The sequence below is a fragment of the Hemitrygon akajei genome, chromosome 7, assembly GCF_048418815.1.
Source record: "Hemitrygon akajei chromosome 7, sHemAka1.3, whole genome shotgun sequence".
Taxonomy (NCBI): Eukaryota; Metazoa; Chordata; class Chondrichthyes; order Myliobatiformes; family Dasyatidae; genus Hemitrygon; species Hemitrygon akajei.
Window position 1 is genome coordinate 78,753,722 of NC_133130.1, and position 18,996 is coordinate 78,772,717.

Sequence of the window (18,996 nt, forward strand, 5' to 3'; positions counted from 1 at the left end):
CTCTGCAAGCTTTGAAAACCTTCCTCACTGTCCACTACACTTCCAATCTTTGAATCCAGCAAATTTGCTGATCCAATTTACCACATTATCATTCAGATCATTGATATAGATGACAAATAACAATGGACCCAGCACTGATCCCTGTGGCACACCGCTCGTCACAGGCCTCCACTCAGAGAAGCAATCCTCCACCACCAGTCTCTGACTTCTCCCATTGAGCCAGTGTCTAATCCAGTTTACTACCTCTCCATGTATACCTAGCGACTGAATCTTCCTAACTAACCTCCCATGCGGGACCTTGTCAAAGGCCTTACTGAAGTCCATGCAGACAACATCCACTGCCTCCCCTCATCCACTTTCCAGGTAACCTCCTCGAAAAACTCTTAATAGATTTGTTAAGCATAACCTACCACGCACAAAGCTGTGTTGACTCTCCCTAATAAGTCCCTGTCTATCTAAATACTTGTAGATCCTATCTCTTAGTAATCCTTCCAGAAATTTACCTACTACCGACGTCAAATTTACCAGCCTATAATTTCCTGGATTACTTTTAGAGCCTTTTTTAAACAACGAAACAACATGAGCTATCCTCCAATCCTCCGGCACCTCACCCATAGATACCGACATTTTAAATATATCTGCTAGGGCCCCTGCAATTTCATAATATACTTGTAATATACTTAACATGCCAATGAGGTAGAGGGTGACAACCTTTTGTTAGCAGTTTAAATTCCTTTGTACACTTATGGCAAAAGATGTACACTTGCACACATTAGAGGGAACATTGATTCCAGTTCTCTTGAAATGAATGCTATCATTGTATTTGCCTTCCTCACCACTGATTCAACTTGCAAGTTAACCTTTAGGAAGTCGTGCATGAGGACTCTCAAGTCTATTTGCACCTCACATATTTGAATTTTCTCCCCATTTAGAAAATAGTCTACACCTTTACTCCTTCTACCAAGGTGCATGACCAAACACTTCTGCCATCTGTTTCCCATTCACCTGATCGGTCCTAAGTCCTTCTGCAGCCTCCCTGCTTCCTCAACTGTACCTGGCCCTACACCTAACTTCGTATCATATGCAAACTTGGCCACAAAGCTATCAATTCTTTTGTCCAGATCATTGACATACAACATAAAAAGAAGCAATCCCAACACCAACTCCTGCAGAACACCATGAGTCACTGGCATTCAACCAGAAAAGGCTCCCTTTATTCCCACCCTTTGCACCCTGCCAGTTAGATAATGCTCTATCTATGCTAGTATCTTTTCTGTAATGCCATTGGCTCTTAACTTGCTAAGGAGCTTCATGTAATGCACCTTGTCATAAGCCTTCTGAAAATCCAATTTCACAATAGCATCCACTGATTCTCCTTTGTCTATCCTGCTTGTTATTTCCATAAAGCATTCCAACAGATCTGTCAGGCAAGATTTTGCCTTAAGGAAACCTTGCTAACTTTGGCCTATTTTACCAAAAGCCTCCAAGTACCCCGACATCTCATTATTAACAATTGACTCCAACATCTTCCCAACCACTGAAGTCATGCTAACTGGCCTATAATTTCCTTTTTACTGCCTCCCTCCCTTCTTGAACTGTGGAGTGACTTGTAATTTTCCAGTCCTCCAGAACCTAGTAATTCTTGAAAGATCGTTAATAACGCCTCCACAATCTCCTCAACCATCTTTTTCAGAATCCTGCAGTATAGTCCATCTGGTCTAGATGGGTTATCTACCTTCAGGCCTTTTAGTCTCCCAAGTACCTTCTCTCTAGTAATAGCAATTGCACTCACTTCTGCCTGACACTCTTGAACTTCTGGCATTCTGCTGGTGTCTCGTACCTGGTTGGAAGTTATGATCAGACAGTAGTGACAAAATATGTTGAACTGGGAGAAAGAAATAGTAGCTTCAAATGGGTTTGAAATCAATAAATTTAAATAAACTATGCTGACAATATAGTTGGTGTTCAGCAAGCACAAGCAATAACTCTGATATGATAACAAATTTAAAGAAGGTGAGGACTGAGAATTTACCAGCACTCCTTAGTATAATACAAAGTCAAAATACTGTAGATGTTGAAGTCTGGAAAAAAGGCAGAAGTTATGGAAATACTCAATGTGTTACACAGTATCTTCAGAGAGAAAACAGAAGACATTTGTCATCAAAATGTAAAATGTTGTCAATCTGAAACAGTAAGTCTGCTGCTCTTCACAATTGCTATGTAAACTGTTGAGCATGTCCAGCATTTCCTGTTTTTTCCATTGTCATTGTTATGACTGTGATTGAAGTCATTGGAGAGACGCTGAAGCTAGTAATATGGAAGTCTTTATTCATTACAACAAGCAAGCATCATTCTGGAGACACTCAAAAACCAAAAATGTATATCACGTTTTTATACCCTTAAGATCAAAGACAACAGCTTGTGATTCAATACAATTTCAATCGTTACAATGACATCATTTGCTTTAATACTGTGGATTGAAAATTCTTCTTTTGAATTACGTATTTACAGTAGGAGACTCATCTGAATGTTCAAATACATTTGCTAATTGCAAGCTTCCCTGCACTTAGTTACAGTGATGTAAATTGTTTCAATCCCTAGCTGCCTGGATCGCTGCAGGGCAATTAAAACAACCCCGTTGTCTGATGCATATGCAAGTGTCTTATGGTCACCGTTTCGCAAACCATATCTCTTAGTCAGTGGGCCAGTTTAGCTTCAAATTACTGCTTGCAGTCTACAGTAAGAATTGCATACTGGTTCTTGCAAGAATTAATATTATTCACATAACTACAGAATATTAACTAACTTACCCTTCTTTTGGCCCCTGGACAGAAGTCTGTCCCAGGAAAGTCAAACTTTTAAGGAGGATCAAATTAAGTAGGGCAGCAAAAATGCCCTTTAATTCCGATCCCTTCCCCAATTACTAACTGATCATATCCCTATGTACACCTATATTACCATCCCTAACTACCTATCTAAAAGACGAAGTAGAGGTGGCAATACAAGGTTCCAGAAATTTGATCAGATCCTCTTCTTGATTCTTTTGTCCTCTCAATGTTAACCAGTCTTTAAAATGCAGTTTGTCGTTCATGTGTTTGTTGCCTCCATTCTGCTGGCCCATTGCGGTTTACATATCTTTATCTCATCCCTTGATCCTCTAATAGCTAAAACTCAATAGTGGCTCTCAGTAGTTAGTCTGTGTGCAGAGGCACCTGCAAGTTAACTGTATCAGGTTCACAGGCAACCATTCACATTCCATGTCATGACAGTGTATTGTCAAAATGATCTGACAAGTCTCTCAGTTCCTTAGATCGATGTACAGGAGGGTTTGGGTTAGTCTCTATTTGAATGGCTGAAAGGACGTCACTCCAGTGGCAGCCCCTCCTGGACTTTCCCTTTGATTGCTGGCCCAACTACTGAAAATGCTTAGCTTATTTGTGTCCACTTCCATTCCAGGCTGCCTTCAGATAATGTGTGCAATTTTCTTCTCCTTGTTCTGCCTTGCCATCAAGGTTTGGAACTTCTTGTTTTTGCCGTAACTCAGATCCCTTCCCATATATTTTCCCAGTATCTTTCTGTCCTGATATGTATAACTAACCATCTGCTTTCCAGAACCAGCCTTCATTACAAAGTACAGTTACTGTTATACTGTAACACTCTGTTCACGGATTGCTATCACGCTCTCTCTGTCTTCTGCATTTGTGTTTCCATTCTCTTTCGTCTACAGGCCTGCTTCCATCAGGAGTCATCAGATGTGAAGCAAAAGGTATTCATCACTTAGATTCTCTTTATGACACAATAACTGGGTAGAATTGATCCCTTGTCCAGTCTATGAGAGTGACAAGAAGGTGAGTCATACTGTTTAACCTGGGTCCAGTGTATTCACTGGCTGTTCTATCGTGTCTGCACACAGACACAGGCACCACCTGTGGTTCTGTCCACCTGGGAGCAAACCTTGTCTTTTCTGGTAGCTCTCTTACTGTGACTTGCTCACCCAGCTGTAGAAGGAGTATTTCCCTCTGGCTCTGATCAACAACGTGTAGCTGCTGTTTTGCTCAGGTCCTCAAAGCGTTAACCTGGTTACAATGATCCTTTGCACCCCCATGTAATCTTACTAAGTTCAGAGGTTCAAGATTCAGAAGTACATCAATTATTAAAGTATACACACAGGGTACAACTCTGAGATTGCGCCTTCCCACAGACAGCCATGAAACATAGAAAACCATGGAACCCCTTCAAAGAAAAACATCAAACCCCAATGCACAAAAAGGAACAAATCATGCAAACTAAAAAAAACACAAATTATAAAACACCAAACCACAAAGTCATTGGAAGAGCTCAGACATATTTAGTTCAGCTCAGTTTAGTTCAATCTAGCACTGTCATTCATGAACTTCAAGCTACAGAGCCAGTCTGCCCGATCAAAATCGCACAAAATATTAACAAAAAAGGTGCAACCAGCAACCAAAAATACATCATAACGTAAAAGGTGCAACCAGCAACCAAAAATACATCATAACGTAAACTACAGAGCACAATCTACAAACTACATTGATTAAACCTTGCCCTGGACCCAGGACTCTGGCAACATCTAGCAAGAGAGCGAGAGAGACAGCTCATATGCAGGCACCCACATCAGGGAGCAGGAGGTGAGAAGGGGAAAAGAAAAGGATTGGTCATATGCAGATGGACTGTGTTGAACACCCACTTGCCTTCTGCTCTTGTTCTCCTTGATTTCAGTCTTCCTTGATGCTTTAATTGGTGAGAAATGGAGTTGATCATGGGCTCATACCCCATCTCCAGGCTTCTTGGCCTCCCGGCTGCACACATTGCTCAGAGCCTCACCAAACCCCCTTGGAGAAAGCAAACCACGAGATTGGTCAATTGGCCTGAAAACACACCACCAAAATGTAGATCACAGGCTCTAAAAGTAGCAGAACCGCATATGAAAGAGAAAGATGTGAAAGAAGCAGTTTCATGAACCGTCTGAAGGATGTTGCCCTTGGTCGCGTTGCTTGCTGGTGCCATCTTCTTGACTCCATTAGTTTCTTCCTCTACACTTTCAATTTCTGTCATCTCATTTTCTTCTGTTGCTCTTTTGCCCCATGACCTGCACACTCATTCCTATTTGCTCCTTACTCTCCCCTTTCTAGAAGATCTTTACTGTAATTGCTGCTACCTCTACTTCTAATAGCTCTTGACTGTGTTTTCCCTTTACGGTTGGCACAACTAGGAACATCCTGACTGGCTGCATCACTGCCTGGTATGGAAACTGTATTTACCTCAATCGCAGGACTCTGCAGAGAGTGGTGCAAACAGCCCAACGCATCTGTAGATGTGAACTTCCCACTGTTCAGTACGTTTACAAAGACAGTTGTATAAAAAGGGCCTGAAGGATCTTTGGGGACCTGAGTCACCCCAACCACAAGCTGTTCTAGCTGCTACCATCCGGGAAATGGTATCGCAGCATAAAAGCCAGGACCAACAGGCTCCGGGACAGCTTCTTCTGGCCATCAGACTGCTTAACTCATACTGACACAACTGTATTTCTATGTTATATTGACTATCCTGTTGTACATACTATTTATTTCAAATTACTATAAGTTGCACATTACACATTTAGACGGAGACGTAATGTAAAGAATTTTACTCCACATGTATATGAAAGATGTAAGTTATAAAGTCAATTTAATTCAACTCAATTCCTGACATGATTCACAATCATAGTCCTGTCTTCTATCCCGCTTGGGGTTGCTGTCTCTCTGTGAGCCATGTTGTCTACTCTGAAGAGTATACATGTTGCTGTCCCTGTCTTGTCCATGTTTTTTCTCCCTTTCCTGAGTCCGTGATGGCACCTGCCTTACTGAGAGTGTCTTTCTCCAGGATAGTACCTTCATTGTTTGAACACACCCAAGAAACTACAGGAAGCTGCACTCACTCTTTCTCAAGAACCTAAGGCTCACCTCTCTCTGCCCTCAGTTTCACCTCCTGCACTGATAATGTAAATTACTTCTCCAGTCATGGACAATGCTACATCAGTTATTGATACTGACAACCCTGTGTTTCATATTACCGGCCCCTTAATAAACCTATTGTGTACATCCTGACCTCACCAGCTCTATAATCTGGTTGGCATTCAAATTGGACAAAGAAGTTACTGTGGATTCTGCCTGCTTTGATTAACAATTTTCACACCTTCGTTCCTTTCTAGGACACTGCCTCCAAAGATGGCCTTTGATACCACAGATGTAACAAATCATCGGCTTTCTATGTATATTCGGACAATTCCTTGCTCGGTGCCCTGGGTGTTGGCAGACAAAGCAAGCCTCTGTGTCTTCATAGCAGCTACATTCACTACAGCCATTTTATGATTTCTCTTCCCCTTCTTCTGGTCTTATCTCCCTTGCCCATGATACTGTCATAGGGTGGGTCGATCCCACTGCTATCCCCAAATCTAAAACTTCCTGGTGGGCTGAGCTCAGGCCTTCCCTCAGCATTGTCAGGAAGACTGGATCATCCCTCTCTGGATTGTCCAACTCTGAGTACTCCTCATATGCTCGATACTTATGCTCTGCATAGTCCATGGCAGGTTTATCAACTCTCTGAGCTACTGACATTATCATTCTCCAGTTATTGTCACCTCCCCCCAGTCACTGCCTCACTACCCCCTTAAAGAAGTGATATCACTCCTTGTTACTGACATGCCCGCTATTTGCCCTTGTACCATCCTGTACTTCCTGGGGCCATACTGTTCCACATAGTCCTTGGGCATTTTGTTTTTACCAATACATGAATAAATTTTGGTGCATCTGGTGAATTTCAATCATTTTCTCAAGGTAATGCCAAAATTCTGAATCCCCCACAAGCATCTTTAAGTGAGGGCAACTGACAAAATGCTCTGCTTCTCCCTGGTGGGGATAAAGGTTTTATGAATTGTAGTAATCAGTGTCAAGTGCTAGCTGGGGTCGATATTCCATTATCTGATCTCAACAAGTGCCATCCTAACAGATATACCTGTGTATAACCTCTCCTTCAAATATCTCCACACTAATTCCCATATTAATTATAAGGGATGGATAAAAATTAAACAGTACATACTTAAAACCACAGAGTATGTACTTTGCAATCTTTCACTTATGTGCTTCTGAACTCATGATGTTTATTGTATTGCCTTTCATATAAAAGTCTGTTACCCCAAGGTATCAAACTTATTCTTAAAGCACACAACACACTCACAAACAAGTATAATACTACACAGTCTCCCAAATGAGTAAGTACACACCCCTCTGGCATCCCAAATGGTCAGTAGCCACCTTCTGCAACTGGTGGCCCTGTCTCACCAAACTATTCCAGAATGTCTGGTCCTTTACACAAACACACATGGTCATCACTTTGCAAACCATATCTCTTGGTCCATGGGCCAATTAAACTTCAATTTACTGCTTGCAGTTTACAGTAAGAACTGCAGACTGGTTCTTGCTTGAACTTGCATAACTCCAAAATGTTCCCTAACACTTTTGTTAGAAAAGGAATAAACGTGTAGGTTTGTACAGTGATCAGTAATTCGTCAATAATTCGCCATGGAATATTTATGTTTGGGTCTCAGAATAGCCACTCTCTGGCTATTCTGAGATCTCTTTGGTTGAGCAACTGGCTCACCAAGTGCTGATTCCCATGCTGTGATCCATTGGGACCCTGGTGTATGAAAGAGAGAGAAGGAACCTTTCCCACTACCTGAATTCCAATTCCCACCCACCCTTTCCCTCACTATGGCAGTTTGTTGGGATAGAAAATGAACTGTTTGAAATTTAGTAATAACATGCAAAATTTAAATGGAATTTTTTTTAGTGACATGCAAAAGAGAATTAAATAAAAATGCTGATAGAAAGTGTGAAGAAAGAGCAGACTAGTGAGATTAATTGGGTGATCCATCATTACAGCCTTTTAATAACTTTCACTGAAGTTTTAAGAATACTTTGCCCTAAAAAATTCAAAAGTTATAGAGCAGCACCATTTTGATCAGCTCATATTCTCAAACTCGTCTTGCATGTAAGCTTGCTTTATTGCACACAATCGCTTCTCGGCTGTAGTTCTTGCTAACTTTGTTACTTTGAGTTCACTATTTTGTTTCATCCCCATTTGTTTATAATCAATTTTTTTCTGGCCATGATCTTTTTTTGCTGATAATTAAATGAAGGATCAGAGTTGGAGAAGATTCTGAAGTCTGAACAGTTTTAATTTATGTGTACAAGGTCATTGAGTGCTAATAATTGTAAATGTAATAGTTTTCTCCCCCATCACATTTGTGATATGACCTACATTTTTAGCTATTTTTTCACACTACGTTGAAATTAAACTCAAGTAAAAATGAGAAATACTTGAGATAATCAGCAGGAAAGGTAACGTGGGAGAGAGAAATTGAATTAAGTTATTTTTTGCTTTCTTGCCACTTGATCTGCTGAGTATCTCTAGCATTTTCTGTTTTATTTTTAATTTAAACTCAATGCTCTAATGGTGCATTTAAAACAGAAAGCAACAAATACTGGACTGAAAATGTTATATTTGAATGCACGCAACATCAAAAATAAAATGGACGATCTTGAAATTCAGCTACAAATTTGCAAGCATGATGTTGTGGCTGTCTCTGAAACTTGGCTAAAGAATGGCTGCCATTGGGAGCTGAACGTCTAAAGATATACAGTGTATTGGAAAGATAGCTTAGTAGGCAGAGGGTGTGGTGTGGCCCTGTGTATAGGAAATAATATTAAATCATTAGAAAGGGATGACATAGGATCAGAAGGTATAGAGTCTGTATGGGTTGAGTTAAGAAATGGCAAGGGTAAAAGGACCCAAAATGACAATAAACTGAATCTGAATCTGTTGTTTTTTTCTTATGTTGTGGGGCTTGGGGAGGACACTAAGCTCACTTGTCTTTAATTTAGGTGCTTTTTTGTTAAATTCTCTTCCTTTGTAGCATATTGTTATTGTATGCTTAATCTTGCACTGTATTAATGCTCCTCATTGGGATTTGGGGTTTTTAATTTTGTAAAATGTTTTGAAAAACTAATAAAAAAAATTAAAAAATTAAAAAAAACTGAATCTGAATCTGAGAAGGGCAATGTCATGATAATCGTTGGGGATTTTAACGTTTAAGTGGATTGGGAAAACCAGGCCAGTACTGAACCTCAAAAGAGAGAATTTGTAGAATGTCGAAGGGATGGCTTTTTAGAACAACTTGTTGTTGAGCCAACTAGGGGATTGGCTGTGCTGGATTGGGTGTTGTGCAATGATCCGGAGGTGATAAGAGAGCTTAAGGTTAAGGAACCCTTACGGAACAGTAATGATCAAGTTCACTTTGAAATTTGAGAAGGAGAAACTAAATTCCAATGTTTCAGTATTTCAGTGGAATAAAGGAAATTACAATGACATGAGAGGGGAACTGGCCAAGGTGGACTGAAAAGAGACACTAGCAGGAAGAACAGCAGAGCAGCAATGGCTGGAGTTTCTGTGAAAAATGAGGGAAGTGCAAGACAGATATATTCCAAATAAGAAGAAATTTTTGAATGGAAGAAGGACACTACAGTGGCTGACAAGTGAAGTCAGAGCCAAAGTAAAATCAAAATAGAGGGCATACAAGGAAGCCAAAGCCATTGGGAAGTTAGAGGATTGGGAAGCGTATAAAAACTTGCAGAAGGAAACTAAGAAGGTCATTAGGAAGGAAAAGATGAATTGTGAAAGGAAGCTGGTGACTAATATCAAAGAAGATACTAAAAGCTTTTTTAAGTATGTAAAGGATAAAAGAGTTGAGGATAGATATGGGACCAATAGAAAATGATGCTGGTGATATTGTAATGAGAGACGCAGAGTTGGTAGAGGAACTGAATGCATATTTTGCATCTATCTTCACAGTGGAAGACATCTGCAGTATACCAGACATTCAGGAGTGTCAGGGAAGTGAAGTACGTGCAGTGAAAATTACAACTGAGAAGGTGCTCAGGAAGCTTAATGGTCTGAGTGTGGATAAATCTCCTAGACCTGATGGAATGCACGCTTCGGTTTTGAAGAAAGTAGCTGGAAAGATTGCAATGATCTTTCAAGAATATAAATTCTGGCATTGTAGCGGATGACTGTAAATTGCAAATGTTACTCAGCTATTTAAGAAGGGTGGGAGGCAGCAGAAAGGAAACTATAGACTTGTTAGCCTGACATCAGTGGTTGGGAAGTTGTTGGAATCGATTGTTAGGGATGAGATTATGGAGTACCTGGAGGCACAAGACAAGATAGGCCAAAGCCAGCATGGTTTCCTAAAAGGAAAATCTTGCCTGACTGACCTACTGCAATTTTTTAAAGGAAATTACAAGCAAGCTAGAGAAAGGAGATTCAGTAGATGTGTACTTGGATTTTCAGAAGACCTTTGACAAGGTGACGCACATGATGCCATGGAATTATAGGGGAGTTACTAGCATGGGTGGAGCATTGGCTGATCAGCAGAAAACAGAGAGTGGAAATAAAGGGATCCCTGAAGTTCAGGAGAATGAGGGGGGATCTTATACAAACATTCCAAATGTTAAAAGGCCTGAACTGATTAGATATGTCAAATTTATTTCCTATAGTAGGGGGAGTAGGACAAGAGGGAACATCTTCAGGATCGAAGGATATCCATTTAGAACAGGGATGCGGAAAAATTACTTCAGTCAGAGGTTGGTAAATCTGTGGAATTCGTTGCCCCGAGTGGTTGTGAAGGCCAAGTCATTGGGTGTATTTAAGGCAGAGATAGATAGGTTCTTGATTTGCAGGGGAAGTGGAGAAGGCAGGGGAGTGGGGATGACTGGAAGAATTGGATCAGCCCATGATTGAATGGCGGAGCAGACTTGATGCTCCTGTATCATATGGTATGGAGGAAATTTCGATGGTGCTCCTTTGCTTCAGGATCAGGATGGCCCTGTTTCATTATCTTAGCAGTAATTTTAGTTTTCTTATCATGTTCAACTGATTTTTATTTGCTTAGAATACCAGTATGTCATTTTTTCTGAGTATGTATGTAGACCCAAAATATGGCATTTAAAACTGGCTTTTGACACAGTACAAAATGGTCAATAGTCAACAGTCACCCTTGCACCCCATTAATTTACCTTTTAAAAGGAAATCAGTTTAAATGCAGAAATTGTTGTTAATTGAAAATACATTTGCAAAATCACTTTTTCCTTCTCAAGCCACTTCCATACCTTCAAAACCTCTTGGCTTTGCAATTATTATTAGCAGCAGCAATAGAAACCAGACTTTTATGTTTCCCTTCTACCTCTCAGCTGGCCAGATTGAAACTATGCATCAGTTAAGGATAAAGAATACTTTTCAGCTATATATTGTCTCAGTATTGTGTCACAAGCTGAGTTTCTTAACCAAACAATGTTCTTGAATAAAAATGAATGTTAAAACAATGAATTTCAAGTCCGTTTTCAATTTTGTACTTGTATTTGATTGGGTTTGTTACTAAATTTTCACTTTATTTCCATTTATCAGTTATTGTTTTGAAGAGCAATTAGTGCTATTAGCAGATCAAATTATGTACTTACATTTACAACAAATAATAGAGAAGAAAAAGTTAACATCGCAGGATCTTTCATATGAAACCAATAAGGTTATAGATAATAATCTGTTTAAAAGTAGTGAAAAAGACGGGAGTGAAGTAGGTGTGATAGATTAGAGACTTAAAATAAACTGTATAACGAGTGGCAGTGGTAGTAAGTGACATGCTGAATATTTCCAGCATTTGTTGTTATTTTGGCTTTTATAATACAAATAGTGTTTTTTTAATCCTATTTAGAATTCAGCTTATCTGCGTTTAGGAAAAACAGACGAAAACTGGAACTTGCAGAGAAGGTGGAAACAGAAATGATTCAGACAAAGAAGAGAAGAGAAGTGTCTGAAAACGTTAGTGTATTTCTTTTTACACTAAATGTAACAAGAATAGTTTTTGTTTAAAATTAGACCTAAAACATGACTTGTATAAACATGCTAATCTATTTAAAGTTCAAAGTAAATTTATTATCAAAGTACATACGGTATATGTCACCATATACAACCCTGAGATTCATTTTCTTGCGGCATACAGAATAAATCCAAGAAACACAATAGATTCAATGAAAGTCTGCCTCCAACAAGACGGACAAACAACCAATATGCAAAGGACAGCAAACTGCAAATACAGAAGGCAAAAAATCAGTCCCTTTGCTTAATATCAGTTCAACAGAGACAAAAATAGATCTGTAGTCGAGAGGTGTGCAAATGCCCAGTAACTTCTCTTTATTTCTTGAGGGATTTAGTGCTTGGCTTTCAATCAATATCTTCCACCTTAATCAAGATTAGAAACTCTAGAATTTGGGGATAATTGATGTAAACCCATGCTCCCTCCGTAAATTTCTCCCCTTCAGTCACTCACCATCATGAGGGAAATGTGCAAAAGAATATTTATGATAGAACTTGCAAATTGTAAACACTTTCTTCTTTCACTGTTAGCCAGTGATATTTTATTTATATTGGCAGATGTTATAAAGATTTAGATTTATTTTAAGTTTTGTTGAATTCATTTCATATCAACAATACAATTGAGTTTAATATCTAAAAGGAATAGATAGTTATAGAGCAAAACATTTTGTGACTAATTCAAATAAACATCTTGTTCATTTATTTATTGAGAGAAATTATCCAATATTACATGTAGTTGTTGGAAAAAGTATGTGAACTTCTGGGGTAATGCCTTCTACAAAAGCTATTTGGAGTCAGCTGTCCAGTCAATGAGATGAGATGGGAGGTATGGATTGTAGAGATGCTCTGCCCTATAAAAAAGATACAGAAAATCAGGTTACTGACAAAGCCTGCTCTTCTCAAGAAAGATCTGTTTATGTATACCATGCCTCGGTCAAAACAATTTTCAGAGGACCTCAGAAGAAGAAGAATTGGAGAGATGCATGAAGCTGGAAAAGGCTATAAAAGTATTTCTAAAGACCTGAGTGTGCCTCAGTCCAGAGTAAGAGAAATTGTCTACAAATGGAGGAAACTCAGTACTGCTGCTACTTGCCCTAGGAGTGGGCATTCTGCAAAGATCACACTGAGAGCACAATGTGCAATGCTGAAGGAGGTGAATAAGAACCCAAAGATAACAGCAAAAGACCTGCAGAAATCTCTGGAACTTGCTAAAGTCTCTGTTCATGTGTCACTTTAAGAAAAACAATGAACAAGAATGGTGTTTATGGAAGGACCACCTGGATGTTCTACAATGCTTCTGGAACAGTGTGCTTTGGACAGATGAGACAAAAGTTCAACTTCTGTGTTTGAAAGGAAAAAGGACTCTGCACACCAACACCAAAACCTCATCCCAACTGTGAAGTATGGTGGAAAGAACATCATGGTTTGGAGCTGCTTTGCTGTCTTAGGGCCTGGAATCCTTGAGGGAGCAATGAATTCAATATTGTATCAAGGTATTTTACAGGAGAATGTCAGGGCAGCAGTCCGTCACCTGAAGCTTAATAGAAGTTGGATAATGCAACAAGACAATGATCTGAAAGTCAAGACTTACATACTTTTTTTAAATCAATAAAAAGATTGAAAAAAGAAAAGAAAGTCAAAAGTAAATCAACAACAGAATGGTCTTACAAAAAAAGAAAATTTATGTTTTGGAAAATCCTGACCTTAATCATATAGAAATGTTGTGGAAGGACCTGAAGCAGGCAGTTCATGCAAGGAAGCCCAGCAACATCTCAGAATTGAAGCAGTTTTGTAAGGAGGAATGCCCTAAAATTCCTCTAAGCCGATGTGCAGGACTGATCAACAGTTACCAGAATCGTTTGATTGAAGTTATTGCTGTACAGGGGAATGGTCACACCAGTTACTGAAAGCAAAGCTTCACATACTTTTTCCAACAAATACACATAATATTGGATCATTTTTCTCAATAAATAAATGAACAAGTATAATTATTTTATGTTATTTATTAAATTGGGTTCTTTTTATCTAGTTTTAGGACTTGCATCTGATCACATTTTAGGTCATATTTGTGCAGAACTAGAGAAAATTTTACAAGGTTCACAGACTTTCTAGCACCACTGTAATTCTTTTCAAAGCTAATCATAAAATCAATAAAAAGTTACAAAATTGTTGAAGAAAGCGTTGCATCAATTTCCTCTGATAGACCTTTAGCTTCAAGAATTTTTAACTGTAGATTCAAAAAAGTATATTTATCTATTCAGCCTGCCAAAAACATATAGGTTTACCCAAACAGTTACAAGTAAAGAACATTCCAGTTAATTAGGCCATCATGTAATCAGGTAGCCACTTATTTAGGACACTATGCCACTTAATTGGGGCAGGAGACTATTGCTAAACAGTGTCAATTAGTGTCAGATGTATACACTTGTCTCGCCATTAGACACTACACTGTGCTTAGAGTGAACAATTTTTAAATAGCATCAGTTGCGTGTCCTTGTGTTCAAAAAGAAGTGATATTTGTCACTGATAATTGGCAAGAAATAAGCAGTAAGACAATTCAGAACTGTTTTACTCACTGTGGTTTCAAGCAGTCAGGGAGTGAAAATGATATCACTACTTCAGCAAGTTAGGAACAATGGAGAATTTGAAGGTTTCGACAATCATCTTGAATGTTATGAAAATGAAGATTTGGGAGTATGCAATCATCGATGGCATTGTATGAAAACAGTCCATTTTCTACATTAGGTGTCTGCACTAATTTTCTTCATTTTCAGTCAATCAAAAGAACATGGCAGAGTACACTGGATGAATTCCTTTGTACATGACTATTAGGAACTAATACACAGTCTTATGGTACTATAGCAGTATTGATCGTGTTCTTAGTTGTTCTGTGTTTAATTTAATTATATAATTTGTTACTCAGTTAAGCAGTCATTTGTCTTTTTTATACCTTTTTAACTATTTCCATGAACCTTCAGCCAAATGGGCATTTGATTAATTGGGCCAAAATGTACTGGTCCTGATGTGTCCCAATTAATCGGAATCTACTGTATTCTGATCTTTTCTTGGAAATTCCTTTAATATCTCTACTGTAGTTGACTCTAAACATTTTACATAATGATGTTCTGTTAAATTGATTTGGGTCTTTCAAAAATTTTTACCAGGTCTCTTAAAAGAGATTTTTTTCCAAATGCCCAACATTTTTTAAGATTAGACTTGAAAAACCAAGGTATATCCTTAATTATGATATGTTATGTCATAATGGCAGAAATAGTTACACAATTAAAGAAAAGATTTATCTAGACATTAATATGACCAGGATTTTAGATGAAATCTTTGACAAAATTTTGCCATTTGAATGGAAAGTCTGAATTATAATTCCAGAAATGGAAGTGAAAAGATGTTGGAAATATTCCAGGCCAGAAGAAAACAAAAGAGCTGTCAGTCTCTTAAGTTGAAAGGCACATTGGTAGAAGATGTTTGGAATGCATGATAATGAGCATGCCAGCTGTTGAGCAGAATTTCCTGATTACTTAAACTATGCATACTTTGAAATTCTCAGAACAAAATACTATTGATATTTCAGCCAGTTAAGGTATATTGCATTAACCTGTAAGCCTGTACTTTGATACTTGCAAGAAATTGAAGCTATTCTAGTCAGGAATCTGTCCATTATAATTCAAATGACCAGTAATTTGATTTGAACCTAGAACCCTGCCTAACTCTAGATCAGAAGGCCAGTCTCCAACTTCTAGACAACTATCTTTCAGTTTCCCATCAAAGCTTAATAAAGAAACACAGTTCTTATTCTAACGTAGGTTTTTATCAGAAATATTTATGCTTTTGTAGCACAATTTTGTTTTGCTTCCAAATTGTAGAATTGTATCAGCAAAGAATTCTTTACGTATTTTTCTTTCAGTTTAGTAAACTTTATTTTCTCCTTGCAATGCTGAGGATACTAAATAAAGGTTAGATGACTGTTATGTGGAACATTTTTGTTCAGTCCCTTTGATCTTGAGCTTCCATATCCTTTCCAACCACCACCCCTAATTTCCTCTGCCTTTGTATTACCTTAAGACCTGTTATGCTTTAACATTTCCTACTCTAATTTACTCTGATTAAAGTTCATCACTTGAAACATTTTTTTCAATGTGTGTGGTCCCCAAAGTACTTCCAGCATTTTTAAAAATTTAATACTTGTTTTTGCTTGCCTCCATTGTGTTTGCAGTTTAAAATTGTGCTGAGTCCAAGTATATGGCTGTTTTGAAAGTAAATTACCATTACTGTCTTTGTGGTTAAAGTGGTGATTAATGACTGACGTGAAGAACTGTACTCTGCAAATAATTTTGAAATATATCATCTGCTGAAAATGACTGATATCTGAAGGATATATTACCACTAGTAGAGAATCAAGGGATTGATACTTTGTTATTTTAAACATTTTTATATAAAGTACTTGACTTGGGTGTTTAATAATTTTGCAATTCTTTACAATGCTAAGATACATGACAAGAAAAATAACCTTGTTCAATAGAAGGTTGATTCTTATCAGGGAAAAATAGTAAAACTAATGAATTACTATATGTTACAGACTCTAGGCATTGGAAAGATTAGCTAATGTTGCTGCTTTAGTGTTCTGGACAATGACCTCTTGGCAATTTGTGAGAGTGAAGTTGCAGTCTCTGACTTAAACAGTGTTGTCTCAGCTGTTGTATAATCGAGTGCCATTTGTTAGTCCAAGTTTGCCCGTGTAATAGCAAATCTAATTGAAAATACTGGAGGATGCTAATAAAGAGAGTCGGTTTTCAAAAATTAGGGGTAGTGGTGATTGAATAAAGCTCTCTGAAAATTAACACATATATTTCTATTTAATGTGAGACTTCTCTTAATGTAGAAATTTTCAAATTTTTAATGAGCAGATTTCTGATGCCATTGATCTAAAATAATTGGATCACAGGCCTCTTGAGTAGATTGGGTGAGGGATGAACACTTGATTGAAATGTTCCAAGAAGCCTTCTCATGGAGACAAAGATGTTGTGAGCGTTTTTTTTAGGGAAACAAGTAAATAATACTTTCCTTATATATTGCTGGTGATAAATTTGCTCCTCCCCATACCACAATTATCCGAATCAAGTTTAATATCGCTGGCATAGTGTTGTGAAATTTGTTGTTTTACAGTGCAGTGCAATACATAATAATTTAAAAATCTATAAATTACAATATGAAATAATTTTAAAAATAAATTAATAGTGCAAGAAGTGAGCGAGAAAAGGAAAAAAATTGAGATAGTGTACATTGGTTCATTGCCCATTTAGAAATCTGATGGTGGAGGGGAAGAAGCTGTTCCTAAAGCATTGACTGTGTGTCTTCAGGCTTCTGTACCACCTCCTCGATGGTAGCAATGAGAAGAGGGCATGGCCTGGGTGATGTGATGCTTAATAATGGATGCTGCCTTTTTGAGGTAACTATGCAGATAAAAATCTCCATTTTCTCTTCATCCCTCTTGGGATGAATTTTTAAAGGGAAGGTCAGGAAAAGTAGGTGCTTTAAGTGATCTTTAATTATCATTGGTCTTCATTAGTGCTTTCTTATCAAAATTAACTTAAGTTCCATTACTCCTTCAAAATTTGAATCATGAGCTGATCATAGCAAAATATTTTGCTGTTTTAAATGTAAAATTTAAAACAACCATTTTTATCTAAATATAAATTTGAGAAACAATGCACAGTAAAGTTTTAACTGTTTTACTGAATATTAAGTTCAACATCTAGTCTTCTTCCTCTCATTTTGCTCTTAGTTTGGTGTCTATACCTGTAGAGTATAATAATTCATCATAATTGATGTATGATAGAAACAGTTTTGCCTTTGAAGTTGACTCAAAAAAGATTGATAACTTATTGCTAACATTTTTAGGGAAAATCAAATTCCAAATACATAAAATGGCATGGGGTAATTTTAGTTTGTAAATGGATAATTACAGTCATTGAAAAAATGTCATTTGATTGACAAACAGTGTGTTTTGAGTCTTTTTTTTGCTCTTAATTGTAGGGAATTTGGGACTGGTTGCCAAACCTATTACTGTTATAGAAATTCATAGAGAGATACAGCTTGGAAATTGGCCTTTTAGCACATCAAGTCTGCACTAACCATTAACTGCACACTAATCCTACATTAATCCCATTTTTTATTTTCTTTCTTGATATTGCTATGATACAAAACATTATTGGCCTTGAAATCTTAGTGAGTGTGATTATTAAGTCTTTATATAACTATTCAGTCTTGTGTCTAAACTGAGAAATTGACCATACACCATCAGAAAATATTTGTATTTAGTATTTATATTGTTTAAGTGTGCCACAAGGCTGTGTGTTTATTCCCACGCTTTACTCGCTTTACGCTTTACTAGCTAAACACAGCTCCAACATCATTTTTAAGCTTGCTGACAACACTGCTGCTGTGGGCCAAATCAAACTTCTGGACTCACTTTCAAGGACTCTTCATCTCATGTTCTTGATATTAATTGCTTGTTTATTATGATTATTATAATTATTATTTTCTCTTTTTTATTTGCACAGTTTGTTGTATTTTGCACATTGGGTGCTGTCTGCCCTGCTGGGTGTTGTCTTTCAGTGATTCTATTATAGTTCTTGGATTTACCGAGTATGCCCACAACAAAACAAATCTCATATATATGTATACAGTCAGCCTTCCTTATCCGCGGGTTCCGCATGCGCGGATTCAACCAACCGCGGATCAGGAAAACTTGTTGTTTGAGCATGTACAGACTTTTTTTTGTCATTATTCCCTAAATAATACAGTATAACAACTATTTACATAGCATTTACATTGTACTAGGTATTATAAGTAATCTAGAGATGATTTAAAGTATACGGGAGGATGTGCATAGGTTACCGTGGATCAGGATCGAAAAAAACGGAAGTTCTCTCTCCAGCACTCATTGTTTGAGCATGTACAGACTTTTTCTCTTGTCATTATTCCCTAAATAATACA

General features: G+C 37.7%; 1 protein-coding gene across 3 annotated transcripts in view; it reads left to right on the forward strand.

Annotated features, from left to right (window-relative positions):
- The window catches only part of tasp1 (taspase, threonine aspartase, 1), a 145,966-nt gene that overhangs the window by 56,249 nt on the left and 70,721 nt on the right, over positions 1-18,996 (forward strand). For 2 of the 3 annotated variants that reach the window (XM_073051278.1, XM_073051280.1), the window contains 2 exons: positions 3,728-3,766; positions 11,825-11,931. In XM_073051278.1, coding sequence (XP_072907379.1) covers positions 3,728-3,766; positions 11,825-11,931 — 146 coding nt within the window. The remainder of the gene's footprint in view (positions 1-3,727; positions 3,767-11,824; positions 11,932-18,996) is intronic. The other variant, XM_073051279.1, reaches the window with a different exon arrangement.